We start from the raw sequence: 15,888 nt of genomic DNA on the forward strand, positions 1-15,888 counted from the left end.
CTTTCTTTAAATTACATAAATAATTTCTTTTCCAAAATATGAACAGAGGCATATCATAGTTTAGTTAATTTAAGTAGTCTATCCATTGAATATAGAAAAATACCAAACTAAGTTATTCACTGGTGTAATTGGCACAGCTACATAGATCCCAACAGGGCCTTACCAGCTTGTGCTAGGAGATACTTTGGCCCATAATATTAGTCTAATACATTGTCCTGTAAATAATAGATTAAGGGAACAAGTACTCTGGTATATGCTTACATTTTAAAGCACATATTATCTACTTGATAGAACAACTCTTTTTAAGTTAATCGGGTATTTTACTATACTCACAGACTATTTAAAAACTGTACTAGATAACACTCTTTTGGGTCCAGTACAGGATATTCTAAATTCTGCCTTTTTTTTTTTTCCCCCAGAGGACTGTAATGTAATGATAATATATCAACTTAAATAATTAAATTAGACTACTGCCATAAAATGCATGCGTGACTCCATTTCTACATGCAAAATCCTTATGGCATTTTTCCAGTAGAATGTGGCACAGTGATCCTAGTGATGTGGGTGGATGGTGGGAAGCACAAAGCAGGACCCTACCTCCAAGCCTGAGCAGTGTGACTCACCCAGCCTAATCAGCTCCATAACTTGCATGGCGTGAACAGCTTTTTGCATTGGGAAGTTCCAACACTAGCAAACCTAACAGGTTGCTCAACCCCAGCATTGTTCCTTTCTCCTCTGACTCCTGTTCTTCATAGCCACATTCAAGAAATCTTGGACTTTCTGCCAAATGATGGTCTCCAGTTTTAACCTGCCCCAAGAGATGCAGGGGAAATCAGACCAATCCTACTATTAACTGGGGGTTTTTTGTGCTTAGAGTCAGGCCAGTGGCTGGGAAATGAAGGTCACAGTGAAACAGGGCAGAGGGAAAAGGTTTCTGACAGTTTTCCCTAACACTGGGAGAACTCCACAGATGAATGCGCTCTTTTCAGTCTCATCATACAGCACAAGAGAGAAAATCTTCTACCATAGAACCTCCCAGGGCTTCCAGCCCCTCAGATGGGCTCTGCCTCAGAGAGGATGCCTTGACAGGAACAGATGTGATAACAAATGACCTTTAGAATTGCACCCTGAGAGCTGTTGACCGTTTCCTGAAAGCTGTTCATCCTCCTGAGCTCCTGGCTTTAGTTTGGAAACCTTGAGATCCTGGCATACAACTAAAAAGGGTCAACAACAAGAAAAATAGAGCATAAGACTTAGAACCAAAAGAAAGCGGGGGCAAAACCAGAGTACATACATGTTTTAAGAGTCTTCCTCTGGTTTTAAAGACAAAAATCATCAATCTAAATGCAGTGCCAAAACTCAGTATTATCTTCATCCCCAAATCAAGGACAAAATTCTGACATGAACAAAAGTCCATCAAATGATAATACAATAAAAATTGGGTTCAAAGCTATTTAATTTTTATTCCAATCCAAATTACATCAAATGTATAATATTAGGTAATGTAATATTTGTATATTCATGTGGGTGTGCTCAGATTTGCTGCGCAACATACAAAACCGTCTTTCCCAATGACAGCTTACAGGGCAAGTGGTGCACACAGAAAGCAGTGCACCTAGGGAAGTCCAGAGGAGAGGCTGTGGATGCAGAAGTGTGTCCACAAGTGTGAGAGAGGAAGATGGGAGGTTCTTTATTTGTTCCTCTTGGACTTCACCAACTACCCTGAAAACTTTCTCAGCACTGACTTGTTGTAAAGCTCCTTGAAATCAAGACTATGACCATATCCCATGACTAGCATGGAGCAAAAGTCACATTTCACCCATATGCTCACTTAGGTTTATGTTGATGACTTCAGGCTGTCTCAACTAAGTCTTCTCGGAAAAAAAAGGTCTGAAAGAATAACAACATACTCACTGGCATTCCATTTTTAAGGCAAGTTTGGGAAAAAAAATGGCCCTGCTTATACAATGATATGCTACATCTCATTCATTGCCTGTGAGAGGCAGAGAAGAGAAAAAGGGGAGGGGGAAGCAGGAGATGGAATGAGACAGAAAGCAGAAGCAGAAACAAAGACGCAGTATCTGGAGACAAAACGAGAGGAGGGATGACATCGGGGAATGTGCAGAACATCCCTCTTCCTACATTTGTGAAAACTAAACACGCACACAAACTATAATGCTGAAATGAAAAACACAGGCGGGCTTATTTGGTTTTATCCTTTCAAGCAGTGAAATGATTTTCTCTATGATTTTTTCCCTGTCAATTCCTGTCCTTTCCTTGCAACGCCTTCTCCTTTCTCACTTGTCTTTTCTCCTTTTTTTTTTTAATGCCATCTCGCTTTGTTCCTTTTTCTTTGCTTCTGTCTGCTTCTTTCTTCCTCTTCCTTTCTTCTCTTTCTCTCCCTTGTCTTTTTTGTCTTGCTTTTGCTCTCCCCTGTGTTCCCTGAGCACATGAAGAACATGAGCACAAATAGTGGAAAAGCATTTTTTTCCTGATGCTCCTTTTCTATCCCCATGTGGTTTTGACTGCTGTAGCTCTGTTAGGTTTTAAATACACATGGGGAAGCCACTTGTACTCCCATGTGTTTTAGAACTATCTACAGTAGCACACTGCAGGAAAAACATGTGGGAAGGGAATGTGTCGGAAAAGTTGCTTGTACTCCCTCCAACACGTGGGCCACATTTAACAAGGTCAAGGGACAAGTGTGGCTCACAGGCATTAGTTTGACTGGTACTATAAAAAGGATCACGCATTCTTCTTTCTTCTACCTGCACACACTTTGCAGTTAATCACTCACCAAAACACAGCTTACGGAGTTTCAATTGATCTACTTCTATTTTTAGGCTAGACGATCAGCTTAACGTATTTTAGGAACAGATTATCATATCTTTTTTCCTGATTTGACGATTCCAAGATAATGAAGGATATAAATGTAACAAGAGGAAACCTTTTTTTTTCCTTTGTCTTCCCTCCTGCATGAGAGCATCATGCATGCTGTGACTGAGCAGACAAGGGTATGCCTGTTAAGCTGGCTGGCTGTTCCTAAGGCAGAGGAACTTTCTGCCGAAGGGTCCCTTCTGAACTTTCCTGCTACGAGACCAAATTCACACAAAATGTCTGTGAACTGTTGGTTCATGTTATGCACATTTTGACACCTTTCAGCTGGCTTTCACAGATTTTCAAAGCACCTGTTCCAATACAACCTGTCTTTTTGGCAGCAACCAGTACCAGTAAGCCCCTGATTTTCTTTCCTTCTTCACTCAACCATTTCTAACAATGTACATGTCAAAAAATATAACGAAGTGAAAGGAGGCAAATGCTGTCCAGCTCTCCTAGATATCGCACCACACTTCCTGCAGAAAAAAAAAATTGTTTGCATTGTTACACAGAGTAACTAAACTGTTCTTGCCTGTCACTCACTTCTGAGGGGAAAGGTCCAGCTAACTTGCTAACTTGCAAGTGGGCTGTTTGCCATGTGAACAGATGGGCACGGCATTCGACAGCCAAGAAATGATGGATCAAATTTTGAAATTTGTTGCTCACTCTCCATTCCAATAGTTCCTAATTGGCCTCAATGGAACTTTATTGCTGTAAAAATGGTATAATGACAACAACATTTGAATGAACAAATACACGTCTCATCCAGGTGCTGCAAGCAGGCTTCCTGGCTGACAAAATCAGAACGACGTCGTCAGTGAATGTCTGTTACACGCTTACGTAGCTCTCTAAGGTTAACATGTTCCTATGTGAGCATACAGTGGAGTCGAAGCATCTAATGCTTATTTTGAATGGTGGTCTAAGATAAAGTCTTTTGTCTGAAAAGATCCTTTTAATAAATATAACCCTTTAAACAAAGAATGAGTTCACTTACGTCTTGTAATAAGCATAAGGCAAGAGGAGGTAAGACCTTTTTTCAATGATGCACTGTTTATAATATATTGTCTAATATTGTTATCACCTATATAACAAATATTATTCACGATTTAACATAGCGAATTGACCAAAATTAAATTATATTTGACTGCTACTAATAATCAATAAAATAAACCTTCTTTTAGAAGAACATTATTTCCCAGCTTTCTAAGTGCTGCTATGGCAATATACATTCACCTCAAATTCCTGTGTACTCAGTGAAAATATAGGATGTGAAAACAATGTAGATTTATCCTTGCATCTCATTGATGCACTTATTTAGTTCTGAGTTTGTATCATCAGCAATTTGAATTATTACTGAAGAAAAAGTGTTCACTTTACCTACGAAATATAGGCTTCTCACACTTCTTCATATTGGCTGCACATAGCTTTCTAATTTTAACTCTGTCTTTCTGTTATCATTTTGACTATATCAACGTTGTGTTATGTTAACTAATACCAGCAATTGCAAGCCAGGATCTTAACACTTTGTTTATACTGTAATGGGAATTTCTTGCCTTGTGCCTCTTTCTTGTATACATTTTGACAGGTTACTGATGCATTTGCAAAAATAGTTGAAGAGTTCCATGAGTGCATCGGTAAGAAGTGATGATGATCATAATTAGTGCTACCTTTAGAAATAAATTGTATTTTTAATAAAATTGCACATACAGTAAAAGTAGATAAAATATTTTATAAGCATCTACACAAAACATTTCATTAATTATCTGAGGGGAAAAAAAGCAATTTGCCAGCCTTCCAATTTTTCTCCACCACCTCAGGCCCAGTGCTATTTGGCATGGGCAGATTAGGGTAGCTGACGATTCCTATTGATTTAAATGTCGTGCTAGGAAGCCTAAATCCCCAAGAGCAATAGAATCTCCCCTATCACTATCCTACTGCTTATTGACCTAATTCACTAACCAACCATCAGGGTTTTCTCTCAGAACAAATAAATCTTGCATGAAACAGACAGTACGTGGACACTTGTAGTTTTCAGTGGTGTTGCCAATATAATAAATTTAGGGTCACCAAAACATTCCCCCTTGTTTTCTCAGATTGACCATAATGTCATTTGACATTTAAAAATGGGCAGAAACCGTAACTGTAATTTTAAATATCAAAACTATTTCTACAATCTGAAATAAACTTGATGTCATATAAATGATGCAGACAATTCAGCACATGTACTATTCCATGTATTTGAATGCTCTGATTTGCCTGTAAGTTATTGCTGGAACAGTTGCTGAACAGGTCTAATGGTTGCAGCATTATAACCACTAATTGAGATACTACTTAGATCCGGTGTTTACTGCTCAAAATTCTGACAATTAGTAAACTTCCTCTTTCATTAATTGAGCCAAACAAATGAAGAATGGGCCAGGGTTTGTTATGTCATTCTGAGTCTCACAGGGCAGTCTTTTAAACTAAAACTTTTCACTTGGGCTCTGCAGATGCCTGCATCTGAATGTCACTCTCAGTGATTTTACTGGGTTGAATAACATGCTTGTTTATATGTAAAAGCCAGGAGTCTAAACTTAGTGGCTCTGCAAAATGTGGTTGTCACTAGATATGAAATATGTTCACCAAAGGAGAACACAAAAATACACTATATTACAAAAAAACCCCTCCATACTACTTTGATAGGCAGATCTGTTTCAGAGAAGAGGCCTAATTCTGCTCCCAGTAAAGTTAATTAGAGCAACAGCAAGGTCCTAAATTACTAGTCCTCTCATCAATACCAAGTTAAGCTTTTATCAATGTAATTTAAAGCAGTATTAAAAGCGATAAATGCTAATTTATAATTGTTGATATTATCAAAGCAAGATCATTTGCAACCATACGTAACTGTGCCAGATTTTTATCACATTATAAAGGTTAACACAAGTGTTACAAGAAACATCAATGAGCTACGCACACTACGTTTGCTTTTGGTTAGATAAGTATGCTTTGTAGTAGTTGATATTCCCTCTAGATAATGGATATGGGCCAGATTCTCTGCTGACACAAAGCAATATAAGTAATTTGAAGGCAGATATGCTGATTTACACTAGCTGCAGTTCTAGCCCTAATATCTTTAGATGTAATAAACTGTCTTAAATAAGTCCGTTTCCTAACTATTACTCAGCCATTCCTCACTATTGCCAGAAGGGAACTGTGAATGCCAAGGTCTGCAGGATTTTATTTATCAAAGCTTCTTTTAAGGCATCTATCATTTTGGCATGCAAGCCTTGCTTTATGACCAGAATCAAACGTTTTCATGAAACAGCAGGATTAATTCTAGCAAAAAATGCCACGTAGTGTTCCTTCTTGCTGTAATATCTGTTCCACCTCATTTTTTTTATGAAAACTGCACATTACGTTAGTAGATATAAATACTTTTGCTGCTTGGTACTGCTGAACTGTATAAATAAAATTAAAAATATTATACCATGCATCTCTTTAAATACTGGATTACTGATAACTCATTGTTTGTATTTTTGTATTTATCTACCTTGATAAGAAGCTAATTAAGTGCAGAGCTAAGCAAATCACATTTCTGTTTGTTACATAAATACAAAATTATTTTACCAATTAGGTGCTACGCTAAATAACATTTTAGTGTCCTGACATTAAACATCTGGAAACAAATAGTACCTAAAACATACAGCCTCACTTTCCTTTGAGGTTCACCTATTTTTACTTACATTTGCTGGATGTCAGCTTATCATAATTACTCTTCTATACACATCTCTAGCACTAATGTGACAGACTGTGAATGCTTCTTGACAATAGAGCATAATATCCTCCTTACAGGCTTCCAACAGCAAGGCTACAATCTTACCATCGAGTATATAAACATGTAAAAGGGCTTACTTAAAACATTGACAAATTTCAAATGTATTTGGTTTACTGTTTAAAAGCACATACAGATTAGACATTTCTCAATAAACCTAAAAAATAAGGCTAAATGTCAAGGACTTTGGGTACTATGTGTGAGGTCTGTATCTGAGTGCTGCCTGAGCAGCATGAACAGTAGGTACAACTTTGGAGTATCTGTAAACGGTATCAGGTCATTTGGAAAGTAGCAAAAATTTCCGTTTAAAATCTACTACCAATAAATGTTGCTTACAAAGAGAGAATACCAATATAATCACTAACAAGCATTTTCTAGCATTTTTGTGAGTATGACAAACTATGTTCATCTGTGACACGGGACTAGACATGGAATTACAGTAGCAGTTCCACTAAAGCAGCAGGAATCTTTGTATTTCTCCATCTGACATTAAAGGCAGCATCTTTTATGTAGGCCTCATTTATAAATCCCCATGAATTTAGTCAGACACCAGAGTTTTATCTTAAGAAAGAGGAAACACATTATGAACTTTATTTCTCTGCGAAAGAGAATGACTGAAAATTCAGCAAATACAGGAATTTCACTTAATTAGAAGGACTTTAAAATATGTTAAAATGCACAAAAAGACAAAGCTGCTGTTCCTGAGGATGTACCATCTAGTACATCACAGTGAGGCTTGCTCACATGCCTAAATCCTTACATCTTTTTATTACTCATTTTTTTGTGTGCTCTTAGACATAAAGTGTACAAATTCTCCCTGTGATTTTTTTATTTGACAAGAAATAATAAAATATAAATTCAAATAAATTTTTTAAACTTTTGATCTGATATATGTTTTAGTAAAATAAGGGGAAAATGGAACTTTTATAATATGTAAGATTTTCCCAAATTATTAGAAATCAGAGAAGCGATGATGTTTTAAAGAAGTGGTACTTCTCTAGTTGCCTCTATTCTTGAGTACTTAAATAAGGACTGAAATATTAATAGCTTAAAAGTGTATAATTTAAATGTGAAAGACCTAAGTTTTTTTAATTTTTTTTTTTACAGCCTAAGAATATGTGGCTCTTTTCATGTATGAGGGGAAAATCAGAAGATTTTAAGTTTTGACAAATAGAAGCTAAAAACAAGTCAGAATAAAGCTAATCAAAAGGTAAATGGATAAGTCCTTCTTTTTTAATAAATTAATGTCACTTAATTCCAAAAATACTACCTAGTAGCAAAAATGTTTTTCAGGTTAAACTTAGAATACAAAATATTAAATACCTAATCAAAAATGTATTCAGCTACTGTAAGTTTTGCCTTACTGAAATAAATCAAGTGCTTTCACATATTTGATTAAAAAGCTAATTTCCTGAACCGCTAATCAGAACTATTTGTGAGCAAACACAGTATGTTTTATTGAATAATCCTTGTCTGTAGCCAAACAATGCATTTATTGAAATTAATACATACCGAAAAATTCTGGAAGTATAAACTATTTTTTAAAATATGTGACAAGTACTGCACTTTCACCAGATATGAGGACAAGAATCGTACCAAATAAATAATTGACATCATGGCTTGGTTCAAGGCAGTATTTTATTTACTGTAATTGCACTTTTGTGCCTGTGACATGAGAGAAATTTTCTGGGCCTTTCAGGCTATGTAGACTCCTTTTCTTTGATGCTATGGTCATTTCAGTGACTGATACTGGAGTATCAAGTTTTTTCTTCAGCAATAAATAAATTTTGTAGAAAATAGTTACTTATTCTTTACTGTTTTTATCAGCTTCAAACATTTTATTCAGTAAAATATATTATATAATAAAGAAGACCCAATACTGACTTAAAAGAAAGGTTCTAGGGGTATTTCATTAATGTGTGGATGAAACTCTTGAAGTCAGTAATAATTTTGCAAAAAATCAACACTAGAATATCACCTTAAATTACTATCTTCTAACTCGGTGAAGAGAAACACACAGAAGAAAAAATGCTAATCTGAGACTTCTCAGAAATACTTATGCCGACTCTTAAATTTTATGAATTAGTCCTCTGGACGCGCTAAGTGACTTCCCTTCATTTTTAACAGTTGCATTGTTTTGTTTTGACTAACAAAGCGCAAGCTGTAAAAAATAGTAGCCTGCATGGACCGAAGTAATTTGTTTCCCCGATTAATTAACATTCAGCTAGTAATGCATTTCCTTCATCATTTCTTTATTCAATATACAGTTTAGCTTCCTCTTGGAAATTGCAATGAACAGGGTTTTAAAATGTGTATACACTATGCACAAGTAGTAAAATATGATAGCAATCTGACAGTCTGAATCCATCTCGTCCTTTTGGAGGGAAAAAGAGAAAGAAAAAAAGTCAGGCTGAGAGGTTGGGTAGAGGAATTGAAAATATAAATTTTGTGATGAAAACTAGTTAAACTTACCTGTACCATATAATCTTGCAATGAATCTTTAGCAGTTGTTTTGCCTTTAAAGCTAGATTTTAATTTATAGATTTCAATATACTATAAACAATAAGGGGATGTTGAAGAATAAATTTCTGTAATGTGCCATCATGGCATATGTGTACATTTCTAACTTTTTCGGGGTGACTATCCTTTTTTCTAGCCTTGGTCTCTTCACCTTTGCAATTCTACAGCTCAGAGCTTTGTCCTCTCCTCCATTTTATGGTTTTTCTTCTCCTCCATTTTATGCTGTCTTTTCTTAGGTATCGTGTCTATATTTGACAACCATACCAAAAGATAGAGAAAGCCTTATTTTGTCAACATGTCTGTTGCCATGCCTTTCTTGTTTCTGGCAAAATAAAAATTACCAGGACTTCTGTCAGCCGGAGCTCTGAAGCTCAGAGTTCATCAATTTAGTGGTTTAATGCCAAAGTATCAGGCCAGTGATATTACTTCAGATCACACACCAAAACTCTAAGTGATCGTTCTTCACAGCATCGTGAGGCCTAATATTGTACATACGCAGTGTGTTAGAATTAAGGGCCTGATCCTGCAGCCAGCGTGATTTTCCTTTTCAACTCAGCTTGGGCATAACTGAGGCCTAGATATACAAAAGCATTTTTTTACAACACAGTGACCAGACAACCCACGGCGCTAGGAAACTGAGAAGGCAGAACCACCCCATCGCCCGTGCTCTGCATCCGTACTGAAGGAGACGCACCCGCTGCTAAGTGGGCAGCTGGGTTTGCATAAAAGAACTATATTAATATCACAAAAAGTAAAAAGGAAAAAAAAATCCAGTGACGATCTCAAATGTAGTGTGATTCAAATAAACATATAGTGTGATGCAGTGAGATGTGATAAAGTCTAATCTTACCGTTCTTACTGCGACAAAACTTGAACTGGCCTCCAAAGCCAGACTGAGCTCTTAGATGACTGATTGTAATTAGTGAGAGCTATGGATACAGATACAAAATTCCTAACAGCTTTTTGATTAAATCAGCTACCAGTCAATTACCGTGAATAGTGCAGATGAAATGAAATGTGTTTGTTGAAAGCTCTTGCCTAGTAAGAAGTCCAGCCCTCTGACAGCACCGTCAACCTGCAAAGGGATGGCAGCACAGGTCGGCAGATGATCAGAAGAGCAGACTATACTCGCTATTTTAAATTAACTTACTCTGGAATATTCTACTTTATATGTACTGCTATCTGACCTGCTCTTATTAGCAACACTATTCAAGACAAGAAACATTAAAAAATTGAGAGGGAAAAATGTTCTGCTCTGTTTTTCTATTATTTTACATATTTGGCAATAATTTGCAAAGTCGGTTGGTTTTGCACTTTGTGTTGTCTGATATGTATCTGTAGTGTGAAAAAAAGGACTATCTTTTTGACATTATATAGATGTTATTTTAAAATCATGAATCTGGCAGAGGACTTTAGCTTTTACTCTTTTTTTTTAGGCTAAGCAGCTTTCAACATTGAATTTCCCTTTAAGAAATGTTCAGTGGAAATGTTTGTTCAATAAAGAAGGCCAGATTACACAGTAATGTTCTTCTCCACTCAGAATAGCCATGCGCAAAGAAGGTGGTATCTAAAACATTTTGCATACTTCAACTCCAAAGGTTGTGTACATCATAATACATGTGACATAGTAAGGCCTTTACGTACGTTTTATTAGTTCAGTCCTAATTTGGTCCTTAGCTGAGATAGAAACACACGCCATTTCACTGTTTACTTGTAAAATATTAACTTTCAGGTTTTTTGGGGACTATGGCAATGTTTCAATATGTAAAAAATAAAATGTTAACGCGACAGGTTAACGCCTCGCATTAGGAATTTATTAGCTTAACATGGAGATGTTTTCAGATAGCATTTGTACGTCCTTACTAAATCACCAGTGAGGGCTGTATTGTCTATCTGTCACTATTTCACGTATGTCAAAATGTGCAAAGCCTCTACCAAAATGCTACAGCAATCTCAGTTACAAAATTATTTCGATTCTAAGCTCGCATTTCAGCTGGCCATAACCACAGGTGAAAAAAAAGTGTTTTGATACGCAGATCTGTAACCACGGGGGGGGGGGGGAGGGGAATACTTTGTGATAGGCATATCTAAGGTAGACATTTCAGAAGCGAAGTAACGTATAGGGAAAGGGGTAAGACGCTATTCCTGATGTTTTAGGGTAGCAGGCGGCAGGTCTCCAGAAATGCTTAGCTTTCTTCAGAAATGTTTAGCTTGAATTTGTGGACTTTAAAGCTTCGCACCAATATGCACTTCACAGATGTACTGAGATACAAGCACTTTTAGGGATTTAATGAGATATAAGCACTTTTAAGATTTACTAAGAAGTAAAAGCACTGACGAGCTAAATATGCCCCAATAAACCCAGGCCCCACATCCTTCCCCAAATTCGGTCAGAAACACCATCACCTCCCACTTCAAACCCCCAAGGACCCGGAGGGGGGGGGGGGGAGGGGGTTTGCATTCCGCCACCCGCGCGCAAGATACACGTGGGCGGGACAGCGGCGGGCGGGAGGAGCCGCCGCCCGCCGAGGGCTCCGCGGCCGCGGAGCCCTCGGCGGGCGGCGGCTCCTCCCGCCCCGCGGCGGCGGCTCCGCCTCGTCGCGGCGATCAGCTGCGCGCGCGTCACGTGGGCGCGTGTCGAAGGTCACGGCGCCCACAATGGAGCTGTCGGCGTACGCGCAGGGCGGGTGGCGGCTGCTGGGCGACCCCCGCCGCTTCCCCCGCCGTTCTTACGCCGCTCTCCTCCGCGCCGCTTTCCGCAGCCTCCTCGATCACCCCCGTGCCGGCTTGGGTAAGGCGTGGGGAGAAGCGGCGTGGGGGCGGCGCGGGCCGCGCTGCTCCGCGGAGCGCGCAAGCGGGCGCCGAGCTCCTTCCTCCGGCGTCGCCACGCGCCTGTCCGCGTCCGTACACGCGTGTCCGTGTCGCATTGGCCGGCGTCCGCCCCCCCCCCCCCCACACACACACACACGGGGCGGCTCCCACCCGGAGCGTCGCCCGTGGACGGCTCCAGGGTGCCGCTGCGCGGGGTGTCATCGCTAATGCGCGCCTGCTTCATTAAAGCTTAAACCCGTCGAAAATAAAGGGAGGGGACGGCCCGGGACGGCGTCCCCCGCGCGTTCGTGTCCGCGTGGCGGGGCAAGGAGGCGGTTTCCCCCGGCCGCGCCGCTGCGACCGTATTTTTTTCGCGCGTGGACGCTTCCCACGGCAATCCCGGAGTGGGGGTATACGGCCGTGCAATTAATTTTGCGGTATTAATGACGCCGCCGCCGCCTCCGCTCACGGAGGGAGCCGCCGGTGCCGGCCGGGGGCGGCGGGCAGCCCCGGACCCCCGCCTGGCCGGTGGCTCCGGCTCCGCTCCTCGCCTTCGGCGACAGGCTTCTGAGAAGCGCGGACGGGGCTTGGAGAGGAAATTGAGGTTTTCCTTTTTGTTGTTGGTTCCCCCCCCCCCCCTCCCTTTTTTAATGGGAAGGAGATGGAGAGGCGGCGGGGCGTGCGTCGCCGGACAGCCCCGCCCGGTACGGCTTGCACCAGCCAGCGCTGCAGCCCCTCTCCTCCTCCTCACACCTTGCCTCCTTGTTCCGTCCTTTCGCTCTAAAACACCAAATGTGTTTCATTTTGAAGTTTTTGTGGGAAAGATACCGTTCACAGGGTGAGCAGCAGCTCTTGGTACCGTGTGCTGGGATTTGGCAAATAAGTATGTCATCAGCAATTCATTTATTTTAGACGATCCAGACCTGAAAGATATTGACCCTACGGTATTAAAACATTGCCATGCTGCGGCTGCAACATGTATTCTGGAGGCAGGAAAGCAGAAAGCCGACATATCTGCTATAAGGTACTAATACTTCGAAGCTACCCCATTTTTCTAGCGGTTGTTATTTTAAACAGTACTGCTGAGTTAATGTTAACAGAAAACTAATAAATACTTTTTCCCTGTAGCACATGTCTAGAAGACTGTAAACTGGATAAAGAGAGAATAGAACAATTTTGCACCGAATATCAGGTTTTTAAACCAATTTTAACATATTTACGTTTTCTTTCTCTCACAGGAATTTATTGAACCTAGCAAATATTTTTTTTCTTTTTTTTTTTCTTTTTTTCTCCAGAAAAACAAGGATGCATTGGAAATCCTATTGGGAAGGTAGGTCAATCAGTCAGCACAGATACATAGTTTCAATTACAGCTACTTTGAAACTGTCCTGGAAAATACCTATGCATACTTTACCTGATTAAAGAAAGAAATATTGTTCCATTTAAAAAAAAATAAATTGTACATTTTTAAGAAACTTTAGAAAACAGCTGTTGGAACTTTTCTGCCTCCTTTCGGAATTCTACTCTTAAGGAACTTCTTGAACTTCTCAAGAAGCATTACAAGGATCATGAAAAAGTTCTTTATTGATGGAGAGCTTGAGAAAATGACGTAGGGAACTTGTAACTGTTGTGTCTTTCAGCATAGGCAGATCTCCCCTCCATATAACTGATGTGTCTTGGCGCTTGGAATATCAGATCAAGGTAATTTTAACACATCAGGGTGTTCCTTTAGTCTGTTTCAGTGCCGAGACCTGACTTTTTCCTATGCTCTTTGTTTTTAATTTAGAGCAATCAACTTCATAAAACTTACCAGCCTTCCTACTTGGTGACCTTAAATGTAGAGGTACTGTACTCCCAGCACCCTCAGAGGAAAAAATGCAATTTCACGATACATTTTTCAGTAAAACGGGCATTGTTGTTTTTTTGTTTTCCCTTCAGAACAGTGATTCAGGATCACACCCAGATGTTAGTTTTAGTTGCACGATGGAGCAATTACAGGTACTTCTTTCCTTCATCATTGTTTCTATGCTTGGCTCCAGTTGTGGATGTAAATGTTTTTAAGAACTTGCCAATCAAAATGAAATCATATATACTATTATAAAAAAAAAAAATCCAGGACTGGGAGGGTAGGGGAGAATCTTCTATAAAAATTACCTGAGTGTAGTTTTCCTGTCTTCTCAAATAAAGTTGCAAAGTAACTGATTTTAGTTGCATGGGGAGTGTTTTACATACGTGCATAAATATTTTGTCTGTTTTCATAACTGTAAAATATATATATCTATATATGGGAGGAAATACATCATTTTTCTGAAACTCTGATTTTCCATGCTTTAGAGAAATGATTAAAGAAGCTGGTTCAATGATTTAAATGTGTCATGATTAAAAATAGAGAACGAACTGAAGGCTCTTCAGTGGTGTTAATGACATGTAAGAAATGTACTGAAACAAACGTTGATCTTTGTTTAGCGATTTAAATGTGTAACTGAACAATAGAGGTATTGTAATGCTTGGAAGTGACCAAACTGTGGAGGATTGGGAAGAGGGGTTGGGGGGAGAAAAAAAGCAAGATATTAAAACTTCAGGTTTACACCTCTCCTTTTTTAATACGTGTCTCAAAAGTTGTCCTTTTCTTTGGCTGGAGAACGGTCCTAGTACGAAATTGTACTTAAAATGTTTCAGTATTTTAGAAATGTATATGGTACTTCAAAGCCTAGAGCAAATGTCAGCATTAGCCATCGTGACGATACCAGTGAAATGTACCTGTTAAGAGTAGTGATCTATTTTAGTAGATAATATATGTTAAAAGGTGTTTTCCTTCGGTTCCTACTTTTCTTACTATGTTGAAAAATGGGAAGCTATTTAATTACTTGCTGGCATTGTTCATCAGTTGCAACATTTCTTTGTGGCATAAGGTGCTGGTTTCCCATGCCTCTCTGTGTAAAAAGAATATTACGTTCCACTAGCTGACCTTTTAAAAAATACGTTTATTCTAAGACAGTATTTCATCTCTTAGGATTTAGTTGGAAAACTAAAAGACGCTGCAAAAAGTCTAGAAAGAGCGACTCAGATGTGATTGAAGGAAGGTGTCAGCCTGCTGAGCTGAAGTACTCTCATTCCTAAGAGTGTCTTCTAAATGACAAATGTCTTTCATCTCTTGATGCAAACTGTTCTTTTTTTTTTTTTTTTTAAGTCCTTGGATGCGAATTAAATGTTTTTTATGACCGCACTTGGTCGTGTCATTTTTTTTTTTAACTCTTGTTAAATATTTGCTTAACTGCCGCGTCTTCAAAGCATTCCTTCTATTTTATTTTGTGTATTTTTACAATTGTCACTGATTATTTTTCTCTGGGATCTAATAAAGTTTATTGGTTCTGCAATTTCTATGGGTGAATTAGCTGTACCGAAAAGTACGATGCTAAACGTTAGACCAGCTCTATGAGGCGAAAATCCCTTCCTCCCGTGCCGCTGCTGCGCCGCGTTCGCTAAATTGCCCATCGCTCTTTGTTATTTCGCTCCAACTGATCTTACATCTTCTGTAAGAGCAAAGGTTGGTCCCCGGCGCGGGAGGCAAGAAGGACTTTAATTTTATGGAGCCGGGGCGCCTCACGGAAAGCCCCGAGTCCGCGGGGCTGAGCGGAGCCGGGTGTCGGCTCCGGCTCGACGGCGTCTTTCCCCCTCGCGGCGCCGCGCCGCGCCCGCCGGCGGGGCCGCCGCCCTCCTCCCGCTCGCCCTGGGCCGCCCCGGCTCCGGGGGCCGCCGCGGAGCCGCTCCTCGCCGGCCGCGCCGCGGAGCCCGCCCGCACCTGCCGGCGGGGGAAGCGGCCCCGCGGAGGAAGCGCGGCGGCGGACGGGCCCTCGCCGCACCGCCCG

At 40.0% G+C, this 15,888-nt stretch overlaps 1 protein-coding gene across 1 annotated transcript; it reads left to right on the top strand.

Moving 5' to 3' along the window:
• The first annotated feature begins 11,848 nt into the window (after positions 1-11,848).
• Positions 11,849-15,396, top strand: COMMD3 (COMM domain containing 3). The gene is made up of 8 exons (XM_076331679.1): positions 11,849-11,999; positions 12,932-13,043; positions 13,148-13,211; positions 13,315-13,349; positions 13,660-13,720; positions 13,806-13,862; positions 13,958-14,017; positions 15,033-15,396. Exons 1-8 carry the CDS (start codon positions 11,867-11,869, stop codon positions 15,090-15,092), a joined length of 582 nt encoding a protein of 193 aa, XP_076187794.1. The 5' UTR covers positions 11,849-11,866; the 3' UTR covers positions 15,093-15,396.
• Positions 15,397-15,888: the final 492 nt, after the last annotated feature.

The sequence above is a fragment of the Aptenodytes patagonicus genome, chromosome 2 (genome assembly GCF_965638725.1).
Source record: "Aptenodytes patagonicus chromosome 2, bAptPat1.pri.cur, whole genome shotgun sequence".
Taxonomy (NCBI): domain Eukaryota; kingdom Metazoa; phylum Chordata; class Aves; order Sphenisciformes; family Spheniscidae; genus Aptenodytes; species Aptenodytes patagonicus.